The sequence below is a fragment of the Echinops telfairi genome, unplaced genomic scaffold (genome assembly GCF_000313985.2).
Source record: "Echinops telfairi isolate 266 unplaced genomic scaffold, ASM31398v2 ScPeMD7_11;HRSCAF=52, whole genome shotgun sequence".
In the NCBI taxonomy this organism is placed as follows: domain Eukaryota; kingdom Metazoa; phylum Chordata; class Mammalia; order Afrosoricida; family Tenrecidae; genus Echinops; species Echinops telfairi.
The window spans coordinates 40,686,082-40,707,301 of NW_022103908.1; the positions used below are offsets into that span (position 1 = coordinate 40,686,082).

The 21,220-nt window shown below is 41.4% G+C and overlaps 1 protein-coding gene across 4 annotated transcripts in view; it reads right to left on the minus strand.

Annotated features, from left to right (window-relative positions):
• Nucleotides 1-1,027: 1,027 nt before the first annotated feature.
• ANAPC1 (anaphase promoting complex subunit 1) overlaps nucleotides 1,028-21,220 on the minus strand; it is a 99,455-nt gene continuing 79,262 nt past the window's right edge. For all 4 annotated transcript variants that reach the window (XM_045287104.1, XM_004707932.2, XM_045287103.1 and 1 more), the window contains 10 exons: nucleotides 19,622-19,708; nucleotides 16,604-16,721; nucleotides 14,601-14,678; nucleotides 14,176-14,243; nucleotides 13,092-13,230; nucleotides 11,695-11,781; nucleotides 8,941-9,036; nucleotides 7,070-7,268; nucleotides 5,109-5,243; nucleotides 1,028-1,356 (listed from right to left, as the gene is read on the minus strand). In XM_045287104.1, the coding sequence (XP_045143039.1) occupies nucleotides 1,241-1,356; nucleotides 5,109-5,243; nucleotides 7,070-7,268; nucleotides 8,941-9,036; nucleotides 11,695-11,781; nucleotides 13,092-13,230; nucleotides 14,176-14,243; nucleotides 14,601-14,678; nucleotides 16,604-16,721; nucleotides 19,622-19,708 (1,123 nt within the window). In that variant the 3' untranslated portion in view covers nucleotides 1,028-1,240. The remainder of the gene's footprint in view (nucleotides 1,357-5,108; nucleotides 5,244-7,069; nucleotides 7,269-8,940; nucleotides 9,037-11,694; nucleotides 11,782-13,091; nucleotides 13,231-14,175; nucleotides 14,244-14,600; nucleotides 14,679-16,603; nucleotides 16,722-19,621; nucleotides 19,709-21,220) is intronic.

Consider the following 21,220-nt stretch of genomic DNA (forward strand, 5'->3'; position numbering starts at 1 on the left):
GGGTGAGAATAGTTGGACCTAGGTGTCCTTTCTTTCCGCAGGGCGGCCGTGAGCTGCAAACCCAGAACCAGGACCCGGCACAAATGTCCCACTCACACCTTTGTGCCTTATCCCTCAGCAAGCGTGACGCAAAGGCGGCCAGTCCCAAATCATTCAGGTCACTCAGCTAAGTCTTTGGCTTTGTCCCCAGAAGCAACCCTGTTCTTTAATCAGTCCATCTCCTTGGGTCAGGTTGTCCCAGTTTCTGCCCTGACCTCTGACTTCGCTATAAGCCAATGCTAGGTCTCTGGTAAAGCGCAACGGTCCCTGTACAGATGGCTTTACTGGTCCGGCCCTCCATTTCTAGTTGAGTTACTGCCATTGGGGAGGCGCTATGTGAAATTACCCTATCCTCTTCAGGAAACCAAATTTAAGTCGAGAAGCATCAGCCTCGCCTTAGAGTGAACTGAGGAGCAGTCCTTTAGCCAGCACACTGGCAGTCCAAAAATTTCTCATCAGAAGACAGGTTGGGGCCGGTTTTGGACCAGGTTTGAGGACCCTGCAGAGTTCAATGTGAAGGTGGGGAGGGCAGTTTTGATGGCTGCTGGGTCTCCCTGCAGCCTTCCCACTCAGCCATCTGCAGACTCCAGACCTGCACTGCGGAGGGTTTTATGGACATTTGTCTGATCTGAACCTCACCCCATTTCAGCATCTACTGCAGTAGAAATATGGCCTTGATTTACAAAATGACTCATTTTGGGTTTAAAAAGTGTACCTTCTGGTTGTTGAAGTGACTTTCCCCTACCACGTGAAACAAACATATTTTGGACAGAGCACAGCTGTGACATTTTAGGAAATTTTTAAAAGTTCCCTTGTTGCAGAAAATAAAATTTTCTTACCTAGCTTATTAAAACTTTGTATTTTTTTTAGCATAAATTCATTATTTACCTGAATCACCGTGGTTCAGACTTTAAAATCAATACCCACTTTAGCCCCTGCCACTGTTATCAGCCTTTGAAACTGCAAAATAAAACAATCAGCAAGGGTCTTGAAAACAAAACAGAAAGTCTTTATTTACAAAAGTAACTTTCCCTTACTTTTCTCTAGCATACAACGTCAACGCGGTCATCTCTGGGGCCTGGACATTAGGACACACTGAGCTCTGCACCACTCGCCCCACCGTCCTACCACAGTCAGCATGGGTTCTCAGCTGTCCTGTCGGGTCACGCTGCGCGGGAGTCAGGTGTGCCACCAGCTGTCATCACATCACCATCGGCTGCGGGCTTCCAAGGAGCAACGGGGCCAGTCTGAGCAAAGCGCGCACGGGCATCTTCAGTTGTTTACATTTGAGCAGCAGCTCCGCAAAGCTGGTGCTCCCTGGGGAGAGAACGGGGAGGAGAGGTGACAGCTCGGAACAAATTCATGTTGAATTTCCCTCGTGCACACTCGAAAACGGGCGCGATTAAAGATTGAGTGTTTTCATTCTGTACTTATGAAAGGGTCCTATAACTGAATTTAAAATTACGAACAAGTATAGCCAAGGTACCTACCTACCTTCGATGATTACACGCTTTAAAAGAAAACTTTCTAGTACTGTAATTCTTAATCCATGCACTCAATACTTTAGAGAAAATAAAACAGAGAGGGCCTTCTGATATCACAGAGTGGCTTTCTGGTAAAGGTGTGACTAATACAAGAATAAGTTCAACTGCTGCACAGAATACGAAGAGCGTCATCACTTCTATCGGCTCTGCCAGTCAGGTTGGAAATTAAATGTTAATAAACCACACCAGAAATTAAGACAGATTACCTCCGTAATTGATACTCCACAGTATTCCCCGACTTCAAAGAAACCCAAACACCGACCACAAATAGAAAGAGAAGGGAACTCCAGCGTGCTGATGAGACAGCCCGTGGAAGCTAAGAGACCATTACACAGAATGGATTACTGATGAGGCTAAGGTTAACTCTCTTGTCTTGCTTTTTCTTTTCCATTTGCCCTATCTGTTCTCCTTTTCTTCTTCTTCTGGCTCTTTTGGACAAAGTATTTTTATGATTCCATTTTAGCTCCTATTTAAAATGTATTTAGCTACTATAGTTGTAACTATGTTTCCCTACTTTACGATTTTTTAAAAGCACTTTTTATTATGATTTGGGTGCAAGTTTACAGAACAAATAGTTTGGGGACCCTGACTGCAATTCCACAGTGTAGCAGCACTCTTCCCAATCCTCCTTGCGTGGACTGTGTCCCCTCCTGCCTCCCTGGCCACTGCTGCCCTTTGCATCTCCAATAGCTGAGTGTCCCTGGTGTTACTGTTCACCTGAGAGACTCATTGTTTGCTGAACATTGAGCTAAGAAGGCTGAGTTCAGTTCCAGGTTTAAAGGGTGTCGAAGGGCCATCGTTTGGGGGGTCCCATGAGCCCCTATCCAACCAGTAAGCCTGGTCTTCGAATTTTTTCTGTCATCCCATTTCTCTCCTCTTCTCTTCCAATAAGATGCAAGCCAGGTCTATGACTTGTGGCAGCTTACTTCAGAGCTCACAGTTCGGCTTCTTTTTCAGTTATCTTTCTAGATTTCATATTGGAAACTTTCTAGTATGACTTCAAGTTCACTACATCTGTTATCATGCCTAAGTTCCCACGGACCCCACAGTGGACTACCAGGGTTTTCAGCCTGTGCTATTCCGTCCTGACAGTGGTGGTTTGGGTTGTCTCGGAGAGAGGAGCAAGCTGGGTCCTCGTTACTTCATCCCGATGGGAGGACGTCCTCTGTGCCTCAAACCTTCCGTCCCCCTTTGGTTTTCAGTGGTTTGACCATTATGGGACCAGGGATGGCTTTCATTGCCTTCACCGTGCTAAGGGGGCATGTAGAAGATTCTTAGCCTTTGCTGCCTCAAGCATTGCCGCTATTCTATTATCTCACTCCTATTCTTCTGGGGTTCCAACGCAGATGTGTGACGTTTCCACGTACCCCTTACGCACTTTTCTGTTTCCCATTCGTACTTCTCTGGGCCTTGCTCTGTGGACTTTCTACTGACCCCACAGCCAACATGCTAACCAGCCCATATAATCCATTCTTCAGTTCTGAGGTTCCATATTCCATTTCTATATTTCCCTTTAACTCTATTTTCTTGATTCCAGATTTCTGGTGAACTACCTTTCCCCCTTTTTTCTTAGAAAATTTAATAGTTACCTCAAGTCTCAACCCTCAGACTGGTAACTCGAATATCTAGGTACTATGTAGGTTTGTTTATTTGTTGTTGTTTTTTTCATTAAAAGATGATTCTATTGGGGGCTCTTACAGCTTATAATAATCCATACATCACTTGTATCAAGCTTATTTGTACATAGGTAGGTTTATTTTTATTATTTTTTTCTCCCTTTTGGTTTTCCGTTACTTAGTCTCAAATCTGCTATGTCTGACATTGGCTGTTGAATACTATGTATTAGAATCGCACAGGCTCTGGATGTGTTCTTCCTCCTCAAACGGTTACAATTCTTCTGTCAGGCAGGTGAAAACGGATCCCAGGTTGGGCCCTGGCCAAAGTTCAAGACTGGCCTGTCTCACTCTCACCCCCACCCCTCCCAGGTTGTTCCTCAGCAGCAGACCTGGGACGCCGGGCCAGTTGGCCTCGGCAGACCTGGACTCCATGCTGCTGAAATCCTGCCTTACATTTTTTAGCCTTCTGGCTTCTGCTGTTTCCTGAAGTTTCACCCTGCCTGCGCCTGTGGAAGCTACTATTTGATGGATGTTTCAGGAGAAGAAAGCATCCAGGTTTTTAAGGTATTATCCCTACTGTCACTCCTGAGGTTAGGCTCCTCTTGTCTAGGCTTCAGGCAATCATTAACACCCCATCACAACACCAATCATAACACCCTCAGCCCTGCTGCTGTGGGCTATGGGTCTTAGGTCTTGAATGTGAGTTAGCAAAAGCCTCCAGGGGAGAAACTAGGGCAAATCGGGATTTTCCTCCAGGAGCTTCCTTTCTTTGGGGGACTCTTGCTTCCCATTAGTTCCTTCCTATCAGCACGGGTGCTACCCATTCCTTTAAAGCAGCGGTTCTCAACCTGTGGGTCGCGACCCCTTTGGGGGTTGAACAACCCTTTCACAGGAGTCACCTGATTGATAACAGTAGCAAGATTACAGAGATGAAGTAGCAACGAAAAGAATTTTATGGTTGGTGGGAGTCACCATAACATAAGGAACTGTATGAAAGGGTCACGGCATTAGGAAGGTTGAGAACAACTACTTTCAACTGTTCTTATATATATTTTGTCCCACTTTTCTATTTGTTTTTTTGTGGGAGAGTCAGTCCAGTACAAACAACTCCATCCTAACCAAAACCAGAAGTCTCTCCACGACCCACTGCCTACGAGTAAATTCCGACTCGCAGTGACTCTGCAGGTCAGGTAGAACAGGCCCTGGGGGTTTCTGAGACTGCAACTTTTCACAGGTGTAGAAAGCCTTATCTTTCTCGAGAGAAGCAGCTGGTGGTTTTGAACTGCTGACCTTGAGTGTAATCACCAGGGTGCCTTTTTTGGTGAAGGTTTCCAAAAAGTGCAAGAAATCTGTAATGACGTTAAAATTTAAGTGTAATGAGTAGATGAAAAATATCATCATTCTCAAAAATCTTTTCTCTCCTATCCTAATTTAAGAGATAGCATTTATAAATAATCATGTTATTTAGGTTAATGGGCAAACTCTTATCTGCTTCTACATTCTGAAAATAGAGCCAGGTGCCATCATTCCCACACACTACTATCAATGGATTCCAACTCACAGCAACCCTAAATAGGGCTTCCAAAGCTGCCAATCTTTCCGGGAATGGAGAAACTCAACTTTCTCTTGCAACAGCAGCTAGTGGATTTGAACATCTGACCTTGTAGTTATCAATCTAACACTCACCAGACAGTGCCACTAGGGCTCCTTGCATCAGTAATAAACAAACAAAACAGCAACAAAAAACACCCACCCAAGCGCACTGTCATCAAATCAAGTACAACTCATAGCAACCTTGTAGGATTTCTGAACCTACAAATCTTTAAAGGAGCAGACAGACAGTCTCAACTTTCTCCCATGGAGCAGCTGGTTTAAAACTCTTTTAATAAAGGATTAGATGTGCAATTACCTTCTAATCCAATGGCCGGCAGGTGCCGGGGAGCTGGCACTGAGTGGTAGACCAGGAAACAGGCCAGCATGCTCCGCTGGGCTTCTTCACACGGCTGTTCAGTGAGATAGGCTTGCACACAAACATCTCCTCCAGCTGTGGGAGAAACACAGGAGTGACCCAGGGGAGGGCACCAGGGGTGTTGGCTCTCCTAGCCACTCCCAGTCCTCTACCAAGATCAAAGACTCCTATTTGGAGAAGAGGTGGAGGTGGACTGAGTCCTGTGGGGACACATCCTCATCTCAGTCTTCTTAAGACACTTCTTCTTTCTCTAGAACTTCAGATGTTATGAAACAGTACAAAAATGTTACAGCCCTTAAAACCTAATATTTTCATGCCTATTAGAATCCTTGCTAAACTCACAAAATGTACTATGTGCTCAAGCTTCCGACCCTGCTTCCTTCAACATGTCAGTATACACATACCAGTATATATCTTCTGACTCAGCAGGCCAACAGATGGGGCCCACCAACAATTCTAAAGAACAACCAGTTTAGGCAACCACCCGCTTCTACTACACAGTCAAATAACCACCACCTGACTCACTGAAACTCCTTGTAAATCCAAAAGATTTATCTTGCCTACAGACTTAAAGGAATATAAGCTTATACAAGTCCTTATGGCTTAAATCAGGTTACGTCAGGCCTGCTACCAGCAGTCAATCATTTTGGTTTTGATCCTGGGGCGGGGGGTCAGAGAATGAGAGAGAAATGGCGGGAAAGCTAGCTGAGGTCGTGTGGTCGTGGAATACCTACAAGGAGCAAAGCCTTTAAATGGTGGTTGTCAGAACAGGGGTTTGGAGATGAAGAGAGAGAGGAAAAGGCTCCAAGGAGGGGCAGCAGCATGGTCACCAGCCCTGTGGTGAGAAGGCGCTCAGAGGGTCGGAGCAGGGCAAGTGTACTTGGTGAGCAGTGAGGGAGTCAGGGGGGGCCTTGTGGCCAAAACAAGTATAAAAATACTTACTGAGGTTCTCACAAGTGAAAAGGCAGCCTGGGAAAAGTTTTGATAAGCAAGAATGTTGGGATAGATTCACTCTTTAAAGACTGTTCAGATAACTGAATAGAAAAGTTAGAAGGGAGGAAGACTAGTGGGGAGACTTCAATGTGGTCCAGGCTAGAACAGTTTTGTTCTAAAACAGATGACATAAAATACAGGCAGAGCCAAGAAATCAGTTGGCTTTACTGTCTTCCAGCCCCAGCCAACTGCTACTGCTGGTGAGGGGAGACCCCATCATTAAGAGGTTTCTTAAACTGTGGTTCTTCAAGAGAAAAGAAATACATGATTTTGATGAATTAAGAGTGGAAAGTCAGACTTGGTGAAGACTCAGGGCAACGCTGTGAACCACCAAAACCCACTGAGAGAGTAAATGAGAGCACTGAGCTAGGGAATGCTCTACTCATGGCCAATGTTCCACTACAAGGATACTATACCCAAAACCACACTCACTCCAGCAAGTCAACTCCAACTCACAGCAACCCGACAGGACAGAGGAGCCTGCCCATTTAGGGATTCTCACACAGAGTGACCGGTGAGCTCAAACCACTGATCTTATGATTAGCAGCTCCATGTGTAGCCCCCTTCACTATCATGGCTCCATACTGCGTGCTACAGGATTTGCAAATCACAGAATCTACAACAACTTGAGCAACGGTGCTTATCAAGAGATAAAAAGCTGGCAAAATAGCATGTGTTCAGTAATGGATTCATTCATGTACTCTCTGCATGACATATGTATATGTATAGCAGGGTAAATATACTTCTTGAAAGATGATGAAGTAGATAATCAGAGTCTAATTCACCTAACTGGAAATATTGAATCTGTAGCCATTCTGACGTATACTTAGATCTCTCTCGTTTTATTGAAACAGAAAAGGCTGAGCAAGGGTATCTTAACCGCACACAGGCTACAATGCGCTGACTACCTTGCAGCCACTGGTCCAGCGCATCATCAATGGTGCACTTCACAACGGGGAGGAACTCAGAGCTCCTGAAGAGCCCTCGCTCGGGGGGATTCTGAAGTCTCTCCTGGGGGCTTCTGGAGCTGAAAAACTCTAGCACTAACTTCATCTGCCAAAGTTCAGCTGTCTCAGACATCTCTCTTCTCCCGAGTCTTCTTATAGCCTTGAAAAGAAAGAGAATGAAAGGGTGAAATTGTTCCAATGTCTTTTTCAGGGGTGTATACTAGTACTAGAGCATGTTGCCTTTTAAAAGTACGGTTCGTGGGTGAAGGGAGATGTCGGACAGGGCAAGATGTGACAAAATAATAATTTATAAATTATCAAGGGCTCATGAGGGAGGGAGGAGCAGGGAGGGAGGGGAAAAGTGAGGACCTAATGCCGGGGTCTTAAGTGGAGAGAAAAAGTTTTGAGAATGATGAGGGCAATGAATGTACAAATGTGCTTTACACATTGATGTATGTATGGATTGTGATAAGAGTTGTATGAGCCCCTAATAAAACGATTTAAAAAAAAAATCTTTAAAAAAAAGAAAACCTGAAAGCTAGCTGAACAAAGGAAGGGCATGAATGCCAATTTCATTCCAAAAGTAGATCAGTCTTCTCTGTACATAGTTGAGTAGTTCATGCACAGTGTAAGTTCAAACTGTGGAGCTCATTGAAAATTTGGTCTGGTGTAAGCAGTCATAATAAAGGTATATTTTGTGTGATTATGCATACAATATAGGGGGAAAAAATAAAAGTACGGTTCATTAAATCAGTAAAGGCTGGAGAATCCTTCCGTGTTGCAACTTATTCGGCCTTCCAGACAAGCCCTTCTCTCGGTACAGGTACATGGCTCACTCTCTTCAGTACAGTCCCACGTGAACAGCTTTCAGGTAAATGCAGTGGAGACAAGTGGGCTCATTCTTGGCTCCCTGGCTCTAAATAATCAAGACTTACAAGTCTACAGCCAGTCACCTCTGGACAAGGCTTTGAACTGATGTATTCTGCTTCCCTCCCCTGCTGAGAGTTTGCAGTCCACTCCAGATACACTAATCAGAAGCTACTTTTAACAAGATCCCCAGCTGATTCCTATATAGATCATCAGGTGACTCTCATGAATAACTAACGATGGGGATTTGTTAAACTGTACATTCTGCTTCGGTATACCTGGAGAGAAAGTGCACATCCTAGCAGAGGGTCACACTGGAATGAAATGGTTCAAAGCACTACCTCTGGAAAACCAGATGGGCTACACAGGTTGGCCAGGGGTCCCAGGGATAAGGTAGATGCAATACTATTGATAAGTTCATGACTGATTTTCTTTACTAAAGAAATAAAAGTTCATTGGAGACATGATACATCGGCTACATTTCAGGTTTGGTGCTGCAGCATGTGGTGTTAGTGACGGCTGCGAACAGCTTGTCTCTGGGGCGCTGCAAAGCACTCACAGCAGCGACCAGAAGGGCGCTTTAGGAACTGCTACACAGTGTCTGCATTACCCCTTCAGGCCTTTTTAGTTACAACACAAAATACATTTTAAAGTGAGTTTCAACTTCCTAAATCACTACCTGCTAATTTTGTAATCTGTGGGTTTCTGAGACTGTAACTCTTTACGGGAGTAGAACGTCTTGTCTGGTGGTTTCAAACCTCTGACCTTGTGGTTACCAGCACAAAGCATAACTAAACTCACAGGAGCAGTTCTACCCTGTCTTATAGGGTCACTGTGAGGTGGAAAAGAGTTTAAAGCAAATGAGAAGCTAAAAGGATGAATACATATGAAACTTTACTGATCAACATGACACTTGAAAAACAGGATAAATTTCATCAAAATTGGAAAGGTCTTTCAAAGCACACCTGATCCATTGCTATGCATGCAGGCAACATCTCCGGGGTCTCCTGAGTAACACATTCATAGAGTACTGAAGAAAAGAGGTCCAGCATTTCCTGTTTCTGTGGAAAAATCAGAAGCATCTTATAAGACATCAATGTGTATTTCAAATTCAAGAATTGGCTAGCAATTATCACGTATCATTCTTACGCTCCAAAGTGAGTGACATAAAGAATTAAAAACAAACATCTTTACAAAATCTTAGCACACATACCGCATTAAAAAACAAGGAAGAATGAACAAATTAGGAGGTCATCAAAATTACAGAAACTGAAGAGTAACATGAATGGTCATTTGAGGAGCAGAGATTGATGAAATTATAGGACAAAAACAAGACACTTAATATATTCATCTTAATATATATATATATATATTCATCTTGAGAATTCTGGAGACCAGAGAGAGAGAAGGAGAGAAGAAATAATGATGGGAAATTTCCCCATCTAACATCTAAAATTTGAATGTGCAAATCCACGAAGCAAAAGCAGAATAAACCCCAAAATATCTATACCAAGACACATCATCATTAGGCTCTCAAAATAAAAGAGTGAGAACCGTGAAAGCAGTGAATGAGAAGCAAACAGTCACGCACAATGAAGCCGCATTGTATCTTTCCTCAGAAGTATTGGAGGCCAGAAGGTAATGACATTATATATTTCAAGTGCTAAAAGAAAAAAACTGCCAAGCAGGACACTAAACCCATGAAACTACCCTTCAAGAATGAAGGTGAAATGAAAACCATCTCAGTCAAACACACGTTGAGAGAGTTCATGCCCACCAGACTGGCATGACAGATACGGGGCTCAGTAGATGGAGGGGAAGACCAAACCAGAACACCAAATTCACTCCACTGAGTCATCTGCAACTCACAGCAACTCTCCAGGGCAGGGAAGACCTGCCCTATAGATTCCAGGACTGTAACTCTTTATGGGAATAGAAAGCTAATGATTTTTAACTGCTGACCTTGCGGTTCACAGCCCAAGCTACACATTAAATAAATTGATAAGTCCTCAATAAAGGGAAATGCATGGACAAGTATAAGAGCTAGTAATAAGGGATATTCATGTTTGACAATCCTAAATGTTTTGTATCCTTTGTTTTTAATAACAGATACATAAAAGGATGAAATTATTTTGTAGAGCGCATAAAACATGAAGACATTAATTAGTCAGATAATAGAAGGGTGGGTAACAGAGTAACTTAACAGGCAAGGAGTCATACATACATTATATAAGTACATATGTTCACACATACATATACATACATACATAAAGACATAAATCGTGATAACAACACAAAGAGGAGTGGTGGTAGAATGGTAAAAATATAGTATTTCTGGTATGCCACTAAAGATAAGGTGGTATCATGTTGCCCAAGAATGTTATACATACAAGTTGTAATACTGATAGTAATCACTAGGAAAATATACAAAAAAGATATTTAAAAAGAGAGAAAGGCTCACTCCAGTAAACAAACAAAAGTAAGCAATAGTGAAGGAGAAAGAAAAAGAAGGCTTACCTCACACAACCTGGAAATAACAGAATGACAGAAGCCATCCTTATCAGTACTTACAATGAAGTACTCCAATGAGAGAGTGGCAGAATGGATTCGAGGAAACATGATCTAACTGCACACCGTTTATGCACCTTACACTTGAGAACACAAATACCTTGAAAGTGAAAGGATAAAAAAATACTCCATGCAAAAAAATAGGCACAAGAGTGCAGGGTGGAAATCCAAGTAACAACGTGGACTAGCAGGGATAGAGACGGACATCATGTAGTGAGATAAAAGCGTCAGTTAATGGAGGAACGTTAACATCCAACACTGGGCACTTAAAGGTATAAAGCACACCTTGATAGAATTTAAGGAAGAAATAAGACAGTACTACAACAATGGTTGGAAAGTTCAACACATCGCTATCAATATTGGGCAGAATTATCTACAAAGGAGATCTAAGAGGAAACAAAGGAAATGAATAACACTATTAAGTCCACTAGACTTAACAGACATATAAATATATATACAGCACTGCACCCAACAACAGCTAATACACATCTACTCCAGTGCACACGGGTCATTCTTCAGCATTACTGAATCTTGGAGAGGTTCTGAAAGTTTACCCAATACCCCACATACTCGTAGGCAAAGGCAATCAATATCAGACCATTTAATTCCTAAATCCAGTCTGTGTGTACAATGGAGGGTTAAGTCAAAGACCTGGCAAGCACCCTTTAAATCCTAAAGAGAACAGTTTTATGAGCAACAGAAACAAGGATTATAGTATCAATAGAAAACAAAGTGAATGAAATAATGTGACAATAAAAGAAGGGTGGTGGGAAACGTTGAAAATACAGATTAGTTTAAGAGTGGACCACAGGAAACGTCACCTATAAAACAGTGTGTCTGAGGCTATTTCAGGTGTTTCTTTGATCAACTTAGAACTTACTGAATGTAACAGTTGAGACTACCAAAAGCTGTATTTGCCAAGTAAAAACCATCTTTCTAATTAAAAGTGCATCAGAATGATGTCATCAATCTTCTGCAATAGATACAAATATTGTAGGTTTTCTGGCAATCCATAGGTAGACATAATAACAAATTTAGCTCTGGAGTTTTAGCAAGCCATACAAAGGGGTTTCAAAATGGCCACGAGAAAATGGAACTAAAAGGTAGAATTTTTCCACAAGAATTTTAAAGTCCTCTCATGTAATACATACCTGACCCATGTTCACAGTTGGTTTGCAGAAATATTCAGCAAATGACAGAAGTGCTGGGTCAGAAGTAAATGCTGATATAGTTTCTGGCTAGAAAATAACCAAATAGCAAATGCAAATGATATTACAAAAGGCTATGTCCCTTACTGCTCACATGATAATCCTCATAGTTTTAAGACCAACTCCCTTTTTTCACACATTGTTACCATAAAATCCAGGTGGTGCCAATCTTCATCAACCTTTAACTGCTGAGAAGTTACAAGAAGCTTTTTGCACAACTTGGCACAAGCTACTAATTTACCAAAAAGCATTTTTCCTACACAACCCACCCCAAAACAAGCTTTTCTTTCCCTTCATTGACTAAAAAGCAAACTGTACTAATAAGGTAGAGACAGAGACTATTAAAGTTCAAGAATGAAAATGGAATATAAAAGTAGTAACATTTCCCATCAAGTTTTATTTATATTATTTTTTTATCGTTTTATTAGGGGTACATACAACTCTTTATCACAATCCATACATACATCAATTGTGTAAAGCACATTTGTACATTCATTGCCCTCATCATTTTACTTCTGAACTCCCAAAATATATGAAATCAGGATGATTTCAATTTTTGTATTACTTCCCCATCTAATCGCAAATCCAAACAAGCTTATTTTCTTTGCACACTAGATTTGTATTTTGAGAGGGCCTCTACTTTATGTGAGAAGCAACAGTGCCAATTTAAGTGACTCTTGGTCCAAAATCCTTTAAAAGTATTTCAGAGATCATATACTGAACATGACCAAATACAATTCACTGGTATCAACCACATATGAGAAGGCTTCAAGAATGAATGGGACAAACAAGGCCCCTCCCCCCAAATGCACTGCCCTCAAGTCAATGCTGCCTTGCAGTGACCTACAGGGCAAAGTCGGACGCCCCGTGGGTTTCCAGACCGTAACTCTACAGGAATAGAAAAGTCTCCCCTTCCTCCCAATGTAATGAAAAGATAATGAAACTTTTCCACTAACCTTTGAAGCCCCTCTGTATATTTAAAGCCAGGGACTATTAAGAAGCTCAGACATAAATTACTGATCTAAAATGTAATGTGAATTGAAATCAAACTGCTACTTCTAACTTTGCCCTTACCAAAATGTAAGCACCAAAATCTTTTCCTATTTTTAGGTGTGATTTACACAGACCTTGACTGATTTGAAGAATAGTAAATAAAATAATTAAACTAAAATGTGAATCTTACTTTATTAAAATTGCTGCAGACCCATGACCTCTACAACTTGCAGCGATGAGAGAGGGAAGCAGATTGCTTACAGACATCATAAGCAAAACCAGAGAAGCATGTGCTCTGGGGGGGCAGCGGGATTTGGAACTATCCCCTCTCATCCTTCAGTTTCTACCTTAAAAGCCCGAGCTTCAGAGTTCCTGTTAACAACAGTCTGGGCCAACAAGCTCTGCCACCCCATGGGGTCTTCCTTGTAGGACAGCTGACCAGCTCTGAGCTTAACATATAAAACCCCGTCCTTGGAAAGGATTGATCTGAAAGAAAGCAAGAATGAATTTCATATGAGGCAATGTTTGTAGTTCTGGAAGGAAAACAGTGCTTTCTGATGCCATGTTCCTATGAAAACCATTTCCAACGAAGGCATACGATTATTTGCACAGTGTCCACAAGTAATTGTGTGCCTAGGAGAAAGCCTAAAATAAAGTGCTACCTGTCATTGGTGTCCAGCTTCATGGAATGGGTGAAATGAAAAGGCATTTTGACTAGCAGCTAAAATATGTGTCACAGGCAGTATTTTGTCGTACACATCTTTGTACTCCTGGTATCATCTGGCACTATGCAAGAAACTTAAGAATTATTAAATATGGACTGACTGGTTCGCAGCAGAAGAAAACAGTGCTGTAAGTGTACAGGAATAATTAGAGAAAATATTATATAGAGAGTTAGAATATAAATTGGGACAAAACTATAAAAACACATTTACAGATGTGTTCATTTTTAATTTGCACATTATGAAAGGTATAAAACTGTTCATTCTTTGTACATATTATAACTTGTACACAAAAGCAAACTAACTCTACCCAAAATGTGATCTTACATTTATGAGGATGTTCTATAAAGAGAATGGTGTGCAGATGAAACAGAAATGGTCTAAGAAATATTCACTGTTGCAAAACTCCCTTTGGCAATCTACGTAAACCTTTTTTAAAAAGTCTTACATTATTGTCCCAAAAGATATCATTATTGTCAACTTAATTCCAGTTTTTGAATAAATATAAATATTTCAATTTAGTCTCAAAATTAATTTGATTTTCTAATACAAACCTTGTTTCTAAAAAATAGATTACTTTATTCAACCATGCCCTGCTAGCTGATATCAGAGTGACAAGGAGCACTCTAGATAATGACCTATACTTTATATCTTCATCTTTTAACACTTCTATTCATTTTGATATATCTGAGAACATCAATATACTCACTTCAAATGCTGTGTTCCCTTGCTTAAATCAATAAGCAGTTCCCAGTACCTTGGGCCTTTAACTGTAATCTGCCGAGATAAATACAAACACGGTCAAGACAAAGCTGAAAGAAGTGCTGAGCTGATGAAACGGAACCCACGCTTCTTAAAGGAAATGCGAAAACTGAGCTAGACACAGGCATCAAGAAGCTAGGAAGCTCCGTTTCCAAGCAAAACTGTGACTCATGCTCCGAGGTCGGCTAGCCTTGAGACAAAGCTCCCCAATTACAGACAGTCTCCACTCTTCATGACTGCACCCCTCCTGCTGCTTTCCCATTAACACAGAACACCAGTAAGGCACGGGCTTTGGCTATCTTTAATGCTACGCATGCTACTCTATTTGAATTCATCCTGTGAACAGATCTTCCTAAATCACATCCAACTCACCTGCTTTAAAAGGTGGAGTTCTGGAAGAAGGGTAGGAGCCATCAATTCTTCTTTGGTTTGCTCATACCATTGAGTGCCCTTTATAAATATAAAAAACCACAGTTCACAATGTAGTCAGGAGAAGCTACAAAGGAAAAACATCTCAGCGCTACACACACTCCTCTCCTACAGTTTGTACAAAGACTGTTAAATTATTGGGAGCCCTAGTGGCATAGTGGTTATGCTCTGGGTTGCTGACTGTAAGATCAGTAGTTTGAAACCACCAGCCACTCCTCAGAGACAGAGCTTTCTTTTTTTTTTGTTTTGAAAGAGCTTTCTGCTCCCCCAAACAGTTATCTCTTAAACTCACTGGGGCATTTCTACCTTGCAGGGTTGCTATGAGTTGCTACTGACTCAATGACAGTGAATTTGAACTTTTGTTTGCTTCTTTTGTTAAACTACTACATTGTATAAAATCCTATCTGATGCTCAAGACTTGAAAAGACTAAAATCTAAATTCCTTTTCATGGCCTGAATTTCCTCCCATCACTTCAAACTTTGCACTTCACATGCCAGAGAACATAGGCCTCTGGGTTGTTGAACTGGCTACATGCCCATCCCACTGGCAAGTTGTAGTCTAAACACTGTGTCCATGGAAACAGGCTCCCCAGTCCCCACACCTGGAGGGAGACACTTCTCATCAATTTCCCATGCATTCCACTGACATCCTCAATTACTCACACCATACTCCGCCTCCCACCCCCAAATATAAACTTATTGCCATCAAATCAATGCTGACTCATAGCGACCCTTCATGGGTTTCTGAAACTGTAATTATTTATGGGAGTAAAAAGCCCAGACTTTCGCGTAGCTGTTGGTGGTTTCAAACTGCTGACCATACAGATCACAGCCCAGCAGCTAAACAAACCTCCAGGTCTCCTTCTTATTGCATCCACCCCAGTCTCCCCAATGAACAGAAGGTCCCTTAGGGAAGATGATAACATCATTTACACACACGAATACACAAAACTCCCTGCCATCTAGACAATTCCAATTCACAGTAAACCCTATAGGACAGAGTTGAACTGGCCCGTCGGGTTTTCTGAGGCTGTAAATCTTTAAGGGGTCAGAAAAGCCTCCTCTGTCTTGGGAGTGGTTCGTGGAGTTGAACTGATAACTTTGAGGTTAGCAGCCCAACAAGTAATCCAATATACCACAAGGCTCCTTTATGGATACTCAGAAGGTACTTAACAATCTGCTGGTTCCAGGAAGGATAAATGACTTGTAATCTATTCTACATCTTATATTGAAGATCTCTCATTAAATACATGAATATTCAGACTTTAAAGCTCTGTGCGGGCAAGAATATATAACTCAATTATACAACCCAATTAACCTTTTAGAACGTTGTTATCAGCTATTAAAGTTAGATGGACAATTTCAAACAACAAACTTACAAGGGCAAAAGGACAGTCAATGATTCCCAAAAATGATATGCCAATCAAAACAGGTAAGCCTAAATGGCTTCAAAGGATGCACAAGAACTTTGGGATTTCCTCTTCTAAAAATGAAGTTAAAGTGCCACCCACTTGAACTCAGACCCCAAAGCTATACAGCATGAACATAAAGAAGTATAATGACATTTCAAACTGATGTGAAGGTGCTTTTCCTTCTCCCACTGTTTATAGTGCGGGTCATCATTCACTGATCAGCTCAAGGGACACAGGAAATGCACAAAGCCATTACCATTACCACTAGCCCAAGCTCACTGCCACGGAGTCAACCCTGACTACGGCAACGCTGCCCCATAGCGTTTCTAGGACGGTGAATCTTTATGGAAGCAGACTGCCTGAGCGGCTGGTGGGCTCAAAGCAGCAGAATTTTACTTTAACCATCGCACCACCAGTTGGGACTCCAACTGCCACCTTTCAAAGAATAAAGCTTGTGACATATTTTTACCTGTTTCAAGGAGAGATAAATGGGTGTTAACAAAATTATAAGCAAATCCCAATGGGAGGAGTTACCTTGTAGGTAACCTCTAATAGAGCATAGCACGGTGTGTCTGTATCTACATCCACGGGCACTAGCAGCCTGGGTTCTGCAGCCAGGACGTACAGGTGCCGGAGAGCCTGGAGATGATACCTGCCCACAGAACAGGAGAGGAGAGGGCATGAGAAACACTGACGGCAACATGAGCTCTCCTGGAAGGAGACGAAGCTGGGGTCACGTCTTCCAATGGGTACCACCCTTGAGGACAATGAGATGCAATTAGAAAGTAAGAACTAGGTAAATCTAGAGAGAGAAACTGAGCTCTGGCAGGGGCGGCTCGAGGGAAATGGGAATTCACAATAATGAGTACAAGAAAGAAGAAACTGCTCTAAAACGATCGTGGTGATGACGGCATAACTCTAATTTAAACCACTCAATTATATGACTGAATCACATGTCAAGAAAACTGTTTAAAAAAGCTTTTTTAATGAAGACATTCCCTTGAAAAGATTACATATGGATGATCCTTGATCCAAGCATTCGTTATCTGAGTTCTCACAGTTAAAAGAGTTTTTATAGGTAAGTAAAAATGGTATTAACATCAAAATACTCAGTCATTGGCTTATAACTAGTTACTTCTCAAATATCTGTGTGTTCAACATCAGCTTATCATTTCACCTTCTCGGGGGGATGCATTTCTACTTGTTAAGCATTGGTGTGGCATCAGGGAAAAGGTACCCATTTGCTCAGATAGTAAAGCTCTCCTATATGTACACATTAATACACAAGTACACACACAGAGACCCTTGAAAAATCAACCAAAAACTCACTGCCATCAAATCAATACCGACTCATAGTGACCCTACAGGATACGGTAGAAGTGCCCCCTGTGAGTTTCTGAGACTGCAACTCTTTATGGGAGTAGAAAGTCCCATCTTTCTCCCGCAGATAACCTGGTGGTTTCAAACTGCTGACCCTGAAGTTAGTAGGCCAACGTGTAACCACTACACCACCAAGGCTCGTCCAAAGGGGGCTCCATTAAAAAAGGTAAAATGAGTATCATGCGTTTTTCTCATCAAAATTACTTATTAATAGCAGTGGATAGGTTAGAATTTAAACACTGAGTTTTCATATTAAAAAACCCATAAAACATACAAAATGAGACTTTGTTTTTTAATTATAGTTGTAGAAAATCACCTCCTTATGCCCACCCCAAATCTATCCATTTCTATCATCTCTTAAAAGTACAATCATCAAGGTCGGGAAAGACTGGTATTTTTCAGTTACATAAAAGTCCTTGGTGCTTAGCACCAAACTGCTTTGCTTACAATAGTGGCTGCCCCAATAAGACTTACAGTCGTGGAAGCCCCTATAGAGCAGTTCTACTCTGGCCTATAAGGTTGCTATGAATTGGGAATTGCCTCGATAGCAGTGAGTTATATTTTTGGTTTTAAAACCAATTAACACTGTCCATCAATATCGGAGTGGTAGCTTTAGCAATTTTAAACAATCTTCCTCAAATTGATAGGCAATGGGGTCTATGTCAAAGTTGCATCAAATTAGGAACAATATTTTTATGTTGCACCGATCATCAGTTTAGACTTCAGATGAGACTACTTTTGTAAAACAGTTGTCTATAACGATAACCTATCACTGGTGATACACTCTACTGCTCTTGGCAAGGACAGCTCTCTGAGCAGATTGCTGTAAGTGTGCCTCAGGTGACACTGTCTCAGACGTCGCTGGGACACATGGAACGAGTGTCTTCTCTTCCCTCCATGTACAGCAGAGAGCTACTACTTCTGGAAAATCTAAACCCCTGAAGTGTCAGTAGTTCTTTGTGCTACAAGACGCAGCACTTCTATATTACCTGAACGCTTTTGCATGGTTAGAGTCTACTGCTCACAGCCACTGCTAACCTGTCTCTGCTCTTCTGCTGCATTTTGTTTTTCTTGTACTTTCTACCGTGTTTCCCCGAAAATAAGACATCCCCCGAAAATAAGACCTACTTACAGTTTTGCCTCTCACTTAAATATAAGGCATCCCCCAAAATTAAGACCTCCCCGATAATAAGGCCCCCTCAGGCTACCTTACCTCTGGACTCTGGACTGTAGCAGCGGGCGCCACCGCACAGCCACCGCCAGGACAAGCTGCCACCTGCTGCTTGCTCTGCCCTGACGGAGTCTGGCTGACTCACAATTAGACATTCTTGATACTGTAGGATTCACAGTTTGTCTGGTTATGCTGGTTTGTGATGAGAACTACTACCGTACCGTGTACAGGTAATAAATTTCCTTTTTTGATGTTCAACAATAAATGTGTATACCATATTCTTCTTCATGGAAAAATAAGATCTCCCCTGAAAATAAGACCTAGCGCATCTTTGGAAGCAAAAATTAATATAAGACACTGTCTTATCTTTGGGGAAATAGGGTGTATCATTTAGATAAAAGTTCTCAGTAATCATGTATGAATGAGAGACAGAGAGGAAAAGAAACAGATATAAAATATTCTCACTAATTTGAGGATTCTTCAGAACTACACCATCGCACAAAAGGTACAGTCTTTAGCTTCCCTGGGCTACTACTCTTTGCTGGGCAATTTTCCCCAGAAAGATCATTTTTTGGCCGGGGAGGGGGCTGTCTACTTTTGGGTTTAGAGAAGCCCTACAGATTTGAGAATTGCAAAAAAGTTACATCATCAGATATCCAAAGCTCTCTTTGGATGTAAAATTCTGTAAGAGAAATTTTTCACAAGCTAGGAGTCAGGAAGACAAGAATGTTCAAAAAGCAGTGCTACTTTAGAAATGAGTCCTAGAGTAGGTATTAACACCAAATAAAACAACTCGTTCTGGGTTACACTACTTCCAACATAGTTAACGTGGTCAATACATTATTATTTTCACCATTTAAAAGAAAAAAACCATTGCAGCTTTATCCATTGGCTTTTCTAACACAAAACCAAAATATACATTATGCCCTTAGCGAATTTAAAAAATATCACTTTGAAATCCATATTCTCATGAATCTCTCATGAACTATCACTAGACTCACCGGTTATCAGTGCTGTGAGCTGGGAAGTGTGGGTACAGGGCACAGAGCAGAGCAGCAATAGAAGAGTTTGATGTGCTCAAAGAGTACCTGCAAAACCAATTCAGTAGGAGCGATGTGATTATGCATTCGTTCAGAGCATTCTTGAGAATCAGGAAATGGGGTGTCATGGCAAGTCACACTGATTAGATATCTTGCTAAATACAAAAAAATGTCAATATTGTAAATATGTCACTGTTCAGTTAGTCCATAAGCCAACTCAGGACTATTTAGTAGTTACAGAAATGAGCATTCCACAAATGATAACAGTTGAATTAACAAGCAAGGTCTTAAATGGAAACAACATAGTAGAGAGGCCATGAATGCATTCCTAGAGATCATGAATGCTGACTGATGGGAAGATGAGCTCTTTTGAGTTAGTTGACCTTCACGCAAATCTTCTGACACCATCCAGCCAAAAGCCTGCTGGGATCAAAATATTGACGTAAGATTGAAAGTGCCGAAACATGCGGTAGCCCTGCTTCAGCTATTCTCCAGCATAATTCTGTGGTCGTCTTCCATCAATTTCTGGATGCCATCCGATTTCTTCATTTGTCAAAGTTAATAGTCTTCCCCTTCTTGGCTCATCAATAAGGCCTTAGGTGGCGCAGTATTCCTGTACACTTGCTGCAAAGCTTCAATGATTTGGGAAAAGGTCGGCCTGAGTTTTGTAAAAAAATCTTCCATTAGCCCTGACCTCAAAATAACGTTTTTTCCATGGCACACAAAGTATCCCTTTTTGAAAGGAGCCTAACAGAGCCGAGACAAGTGTTAGTCCTGAGGGAATTTGTAGCTTTCCACTGATCACAGAGACATGGTCAAACACATTTTGTTTGCATTAACAGTTGAACTCTAGTAGCAATACCTTGTCACTTATTCCAATATGCATTATAAAAAAACCACACATGTACAAGAATGCTCATAAGACTACTATTTATAATAGCTTAAAATTAGAAAACAATAAACATATCCATCAACACTGAATAGATGATGCAATAAAATAAAAACCCCGAAAGAACACAACTCGCTGACACCAAGTCCATTCGGACTCACAGACACCGTGTAGCACTGCCCCTTATGGGTTTCCAAGACTAACTCTTCATGGAAGTAGAAAAGCTCGTCTTTCTCCCACAGAGTGGCTGGCAGTTTTGAAATTCTGAACTATGGCTAGAAGCCCAGTGTGCCACCACTGTGACACCAGGGCTCCTGGAAGAATAGATCTTAGGTTCGCAAAATTATTTGGCCAATTGTCTACTTTTCAAGGGAAAAAAATTTCTCAGTGCCCCGTGGCAATTAAAATATTTTGTGCTATCACCCATAATCCAGAATAAAGTATACACATGTGCTCTTATAGTTCCCTCTGAATCATTCCATAGGCCTCCAAATGGCATCACCCACTTTGTTCATCACACTAGTAGATCAACAACCTAGAGTATAGTCACACAGTACAGTACACCATAGCACTAAACAGAATTACTTCATGCCACATGAATGAATCTTACAATGCTGGGCAAAAAAAAATCAAGGATACAAAAAGATACTTAGTAAATAAGTCCATTGACA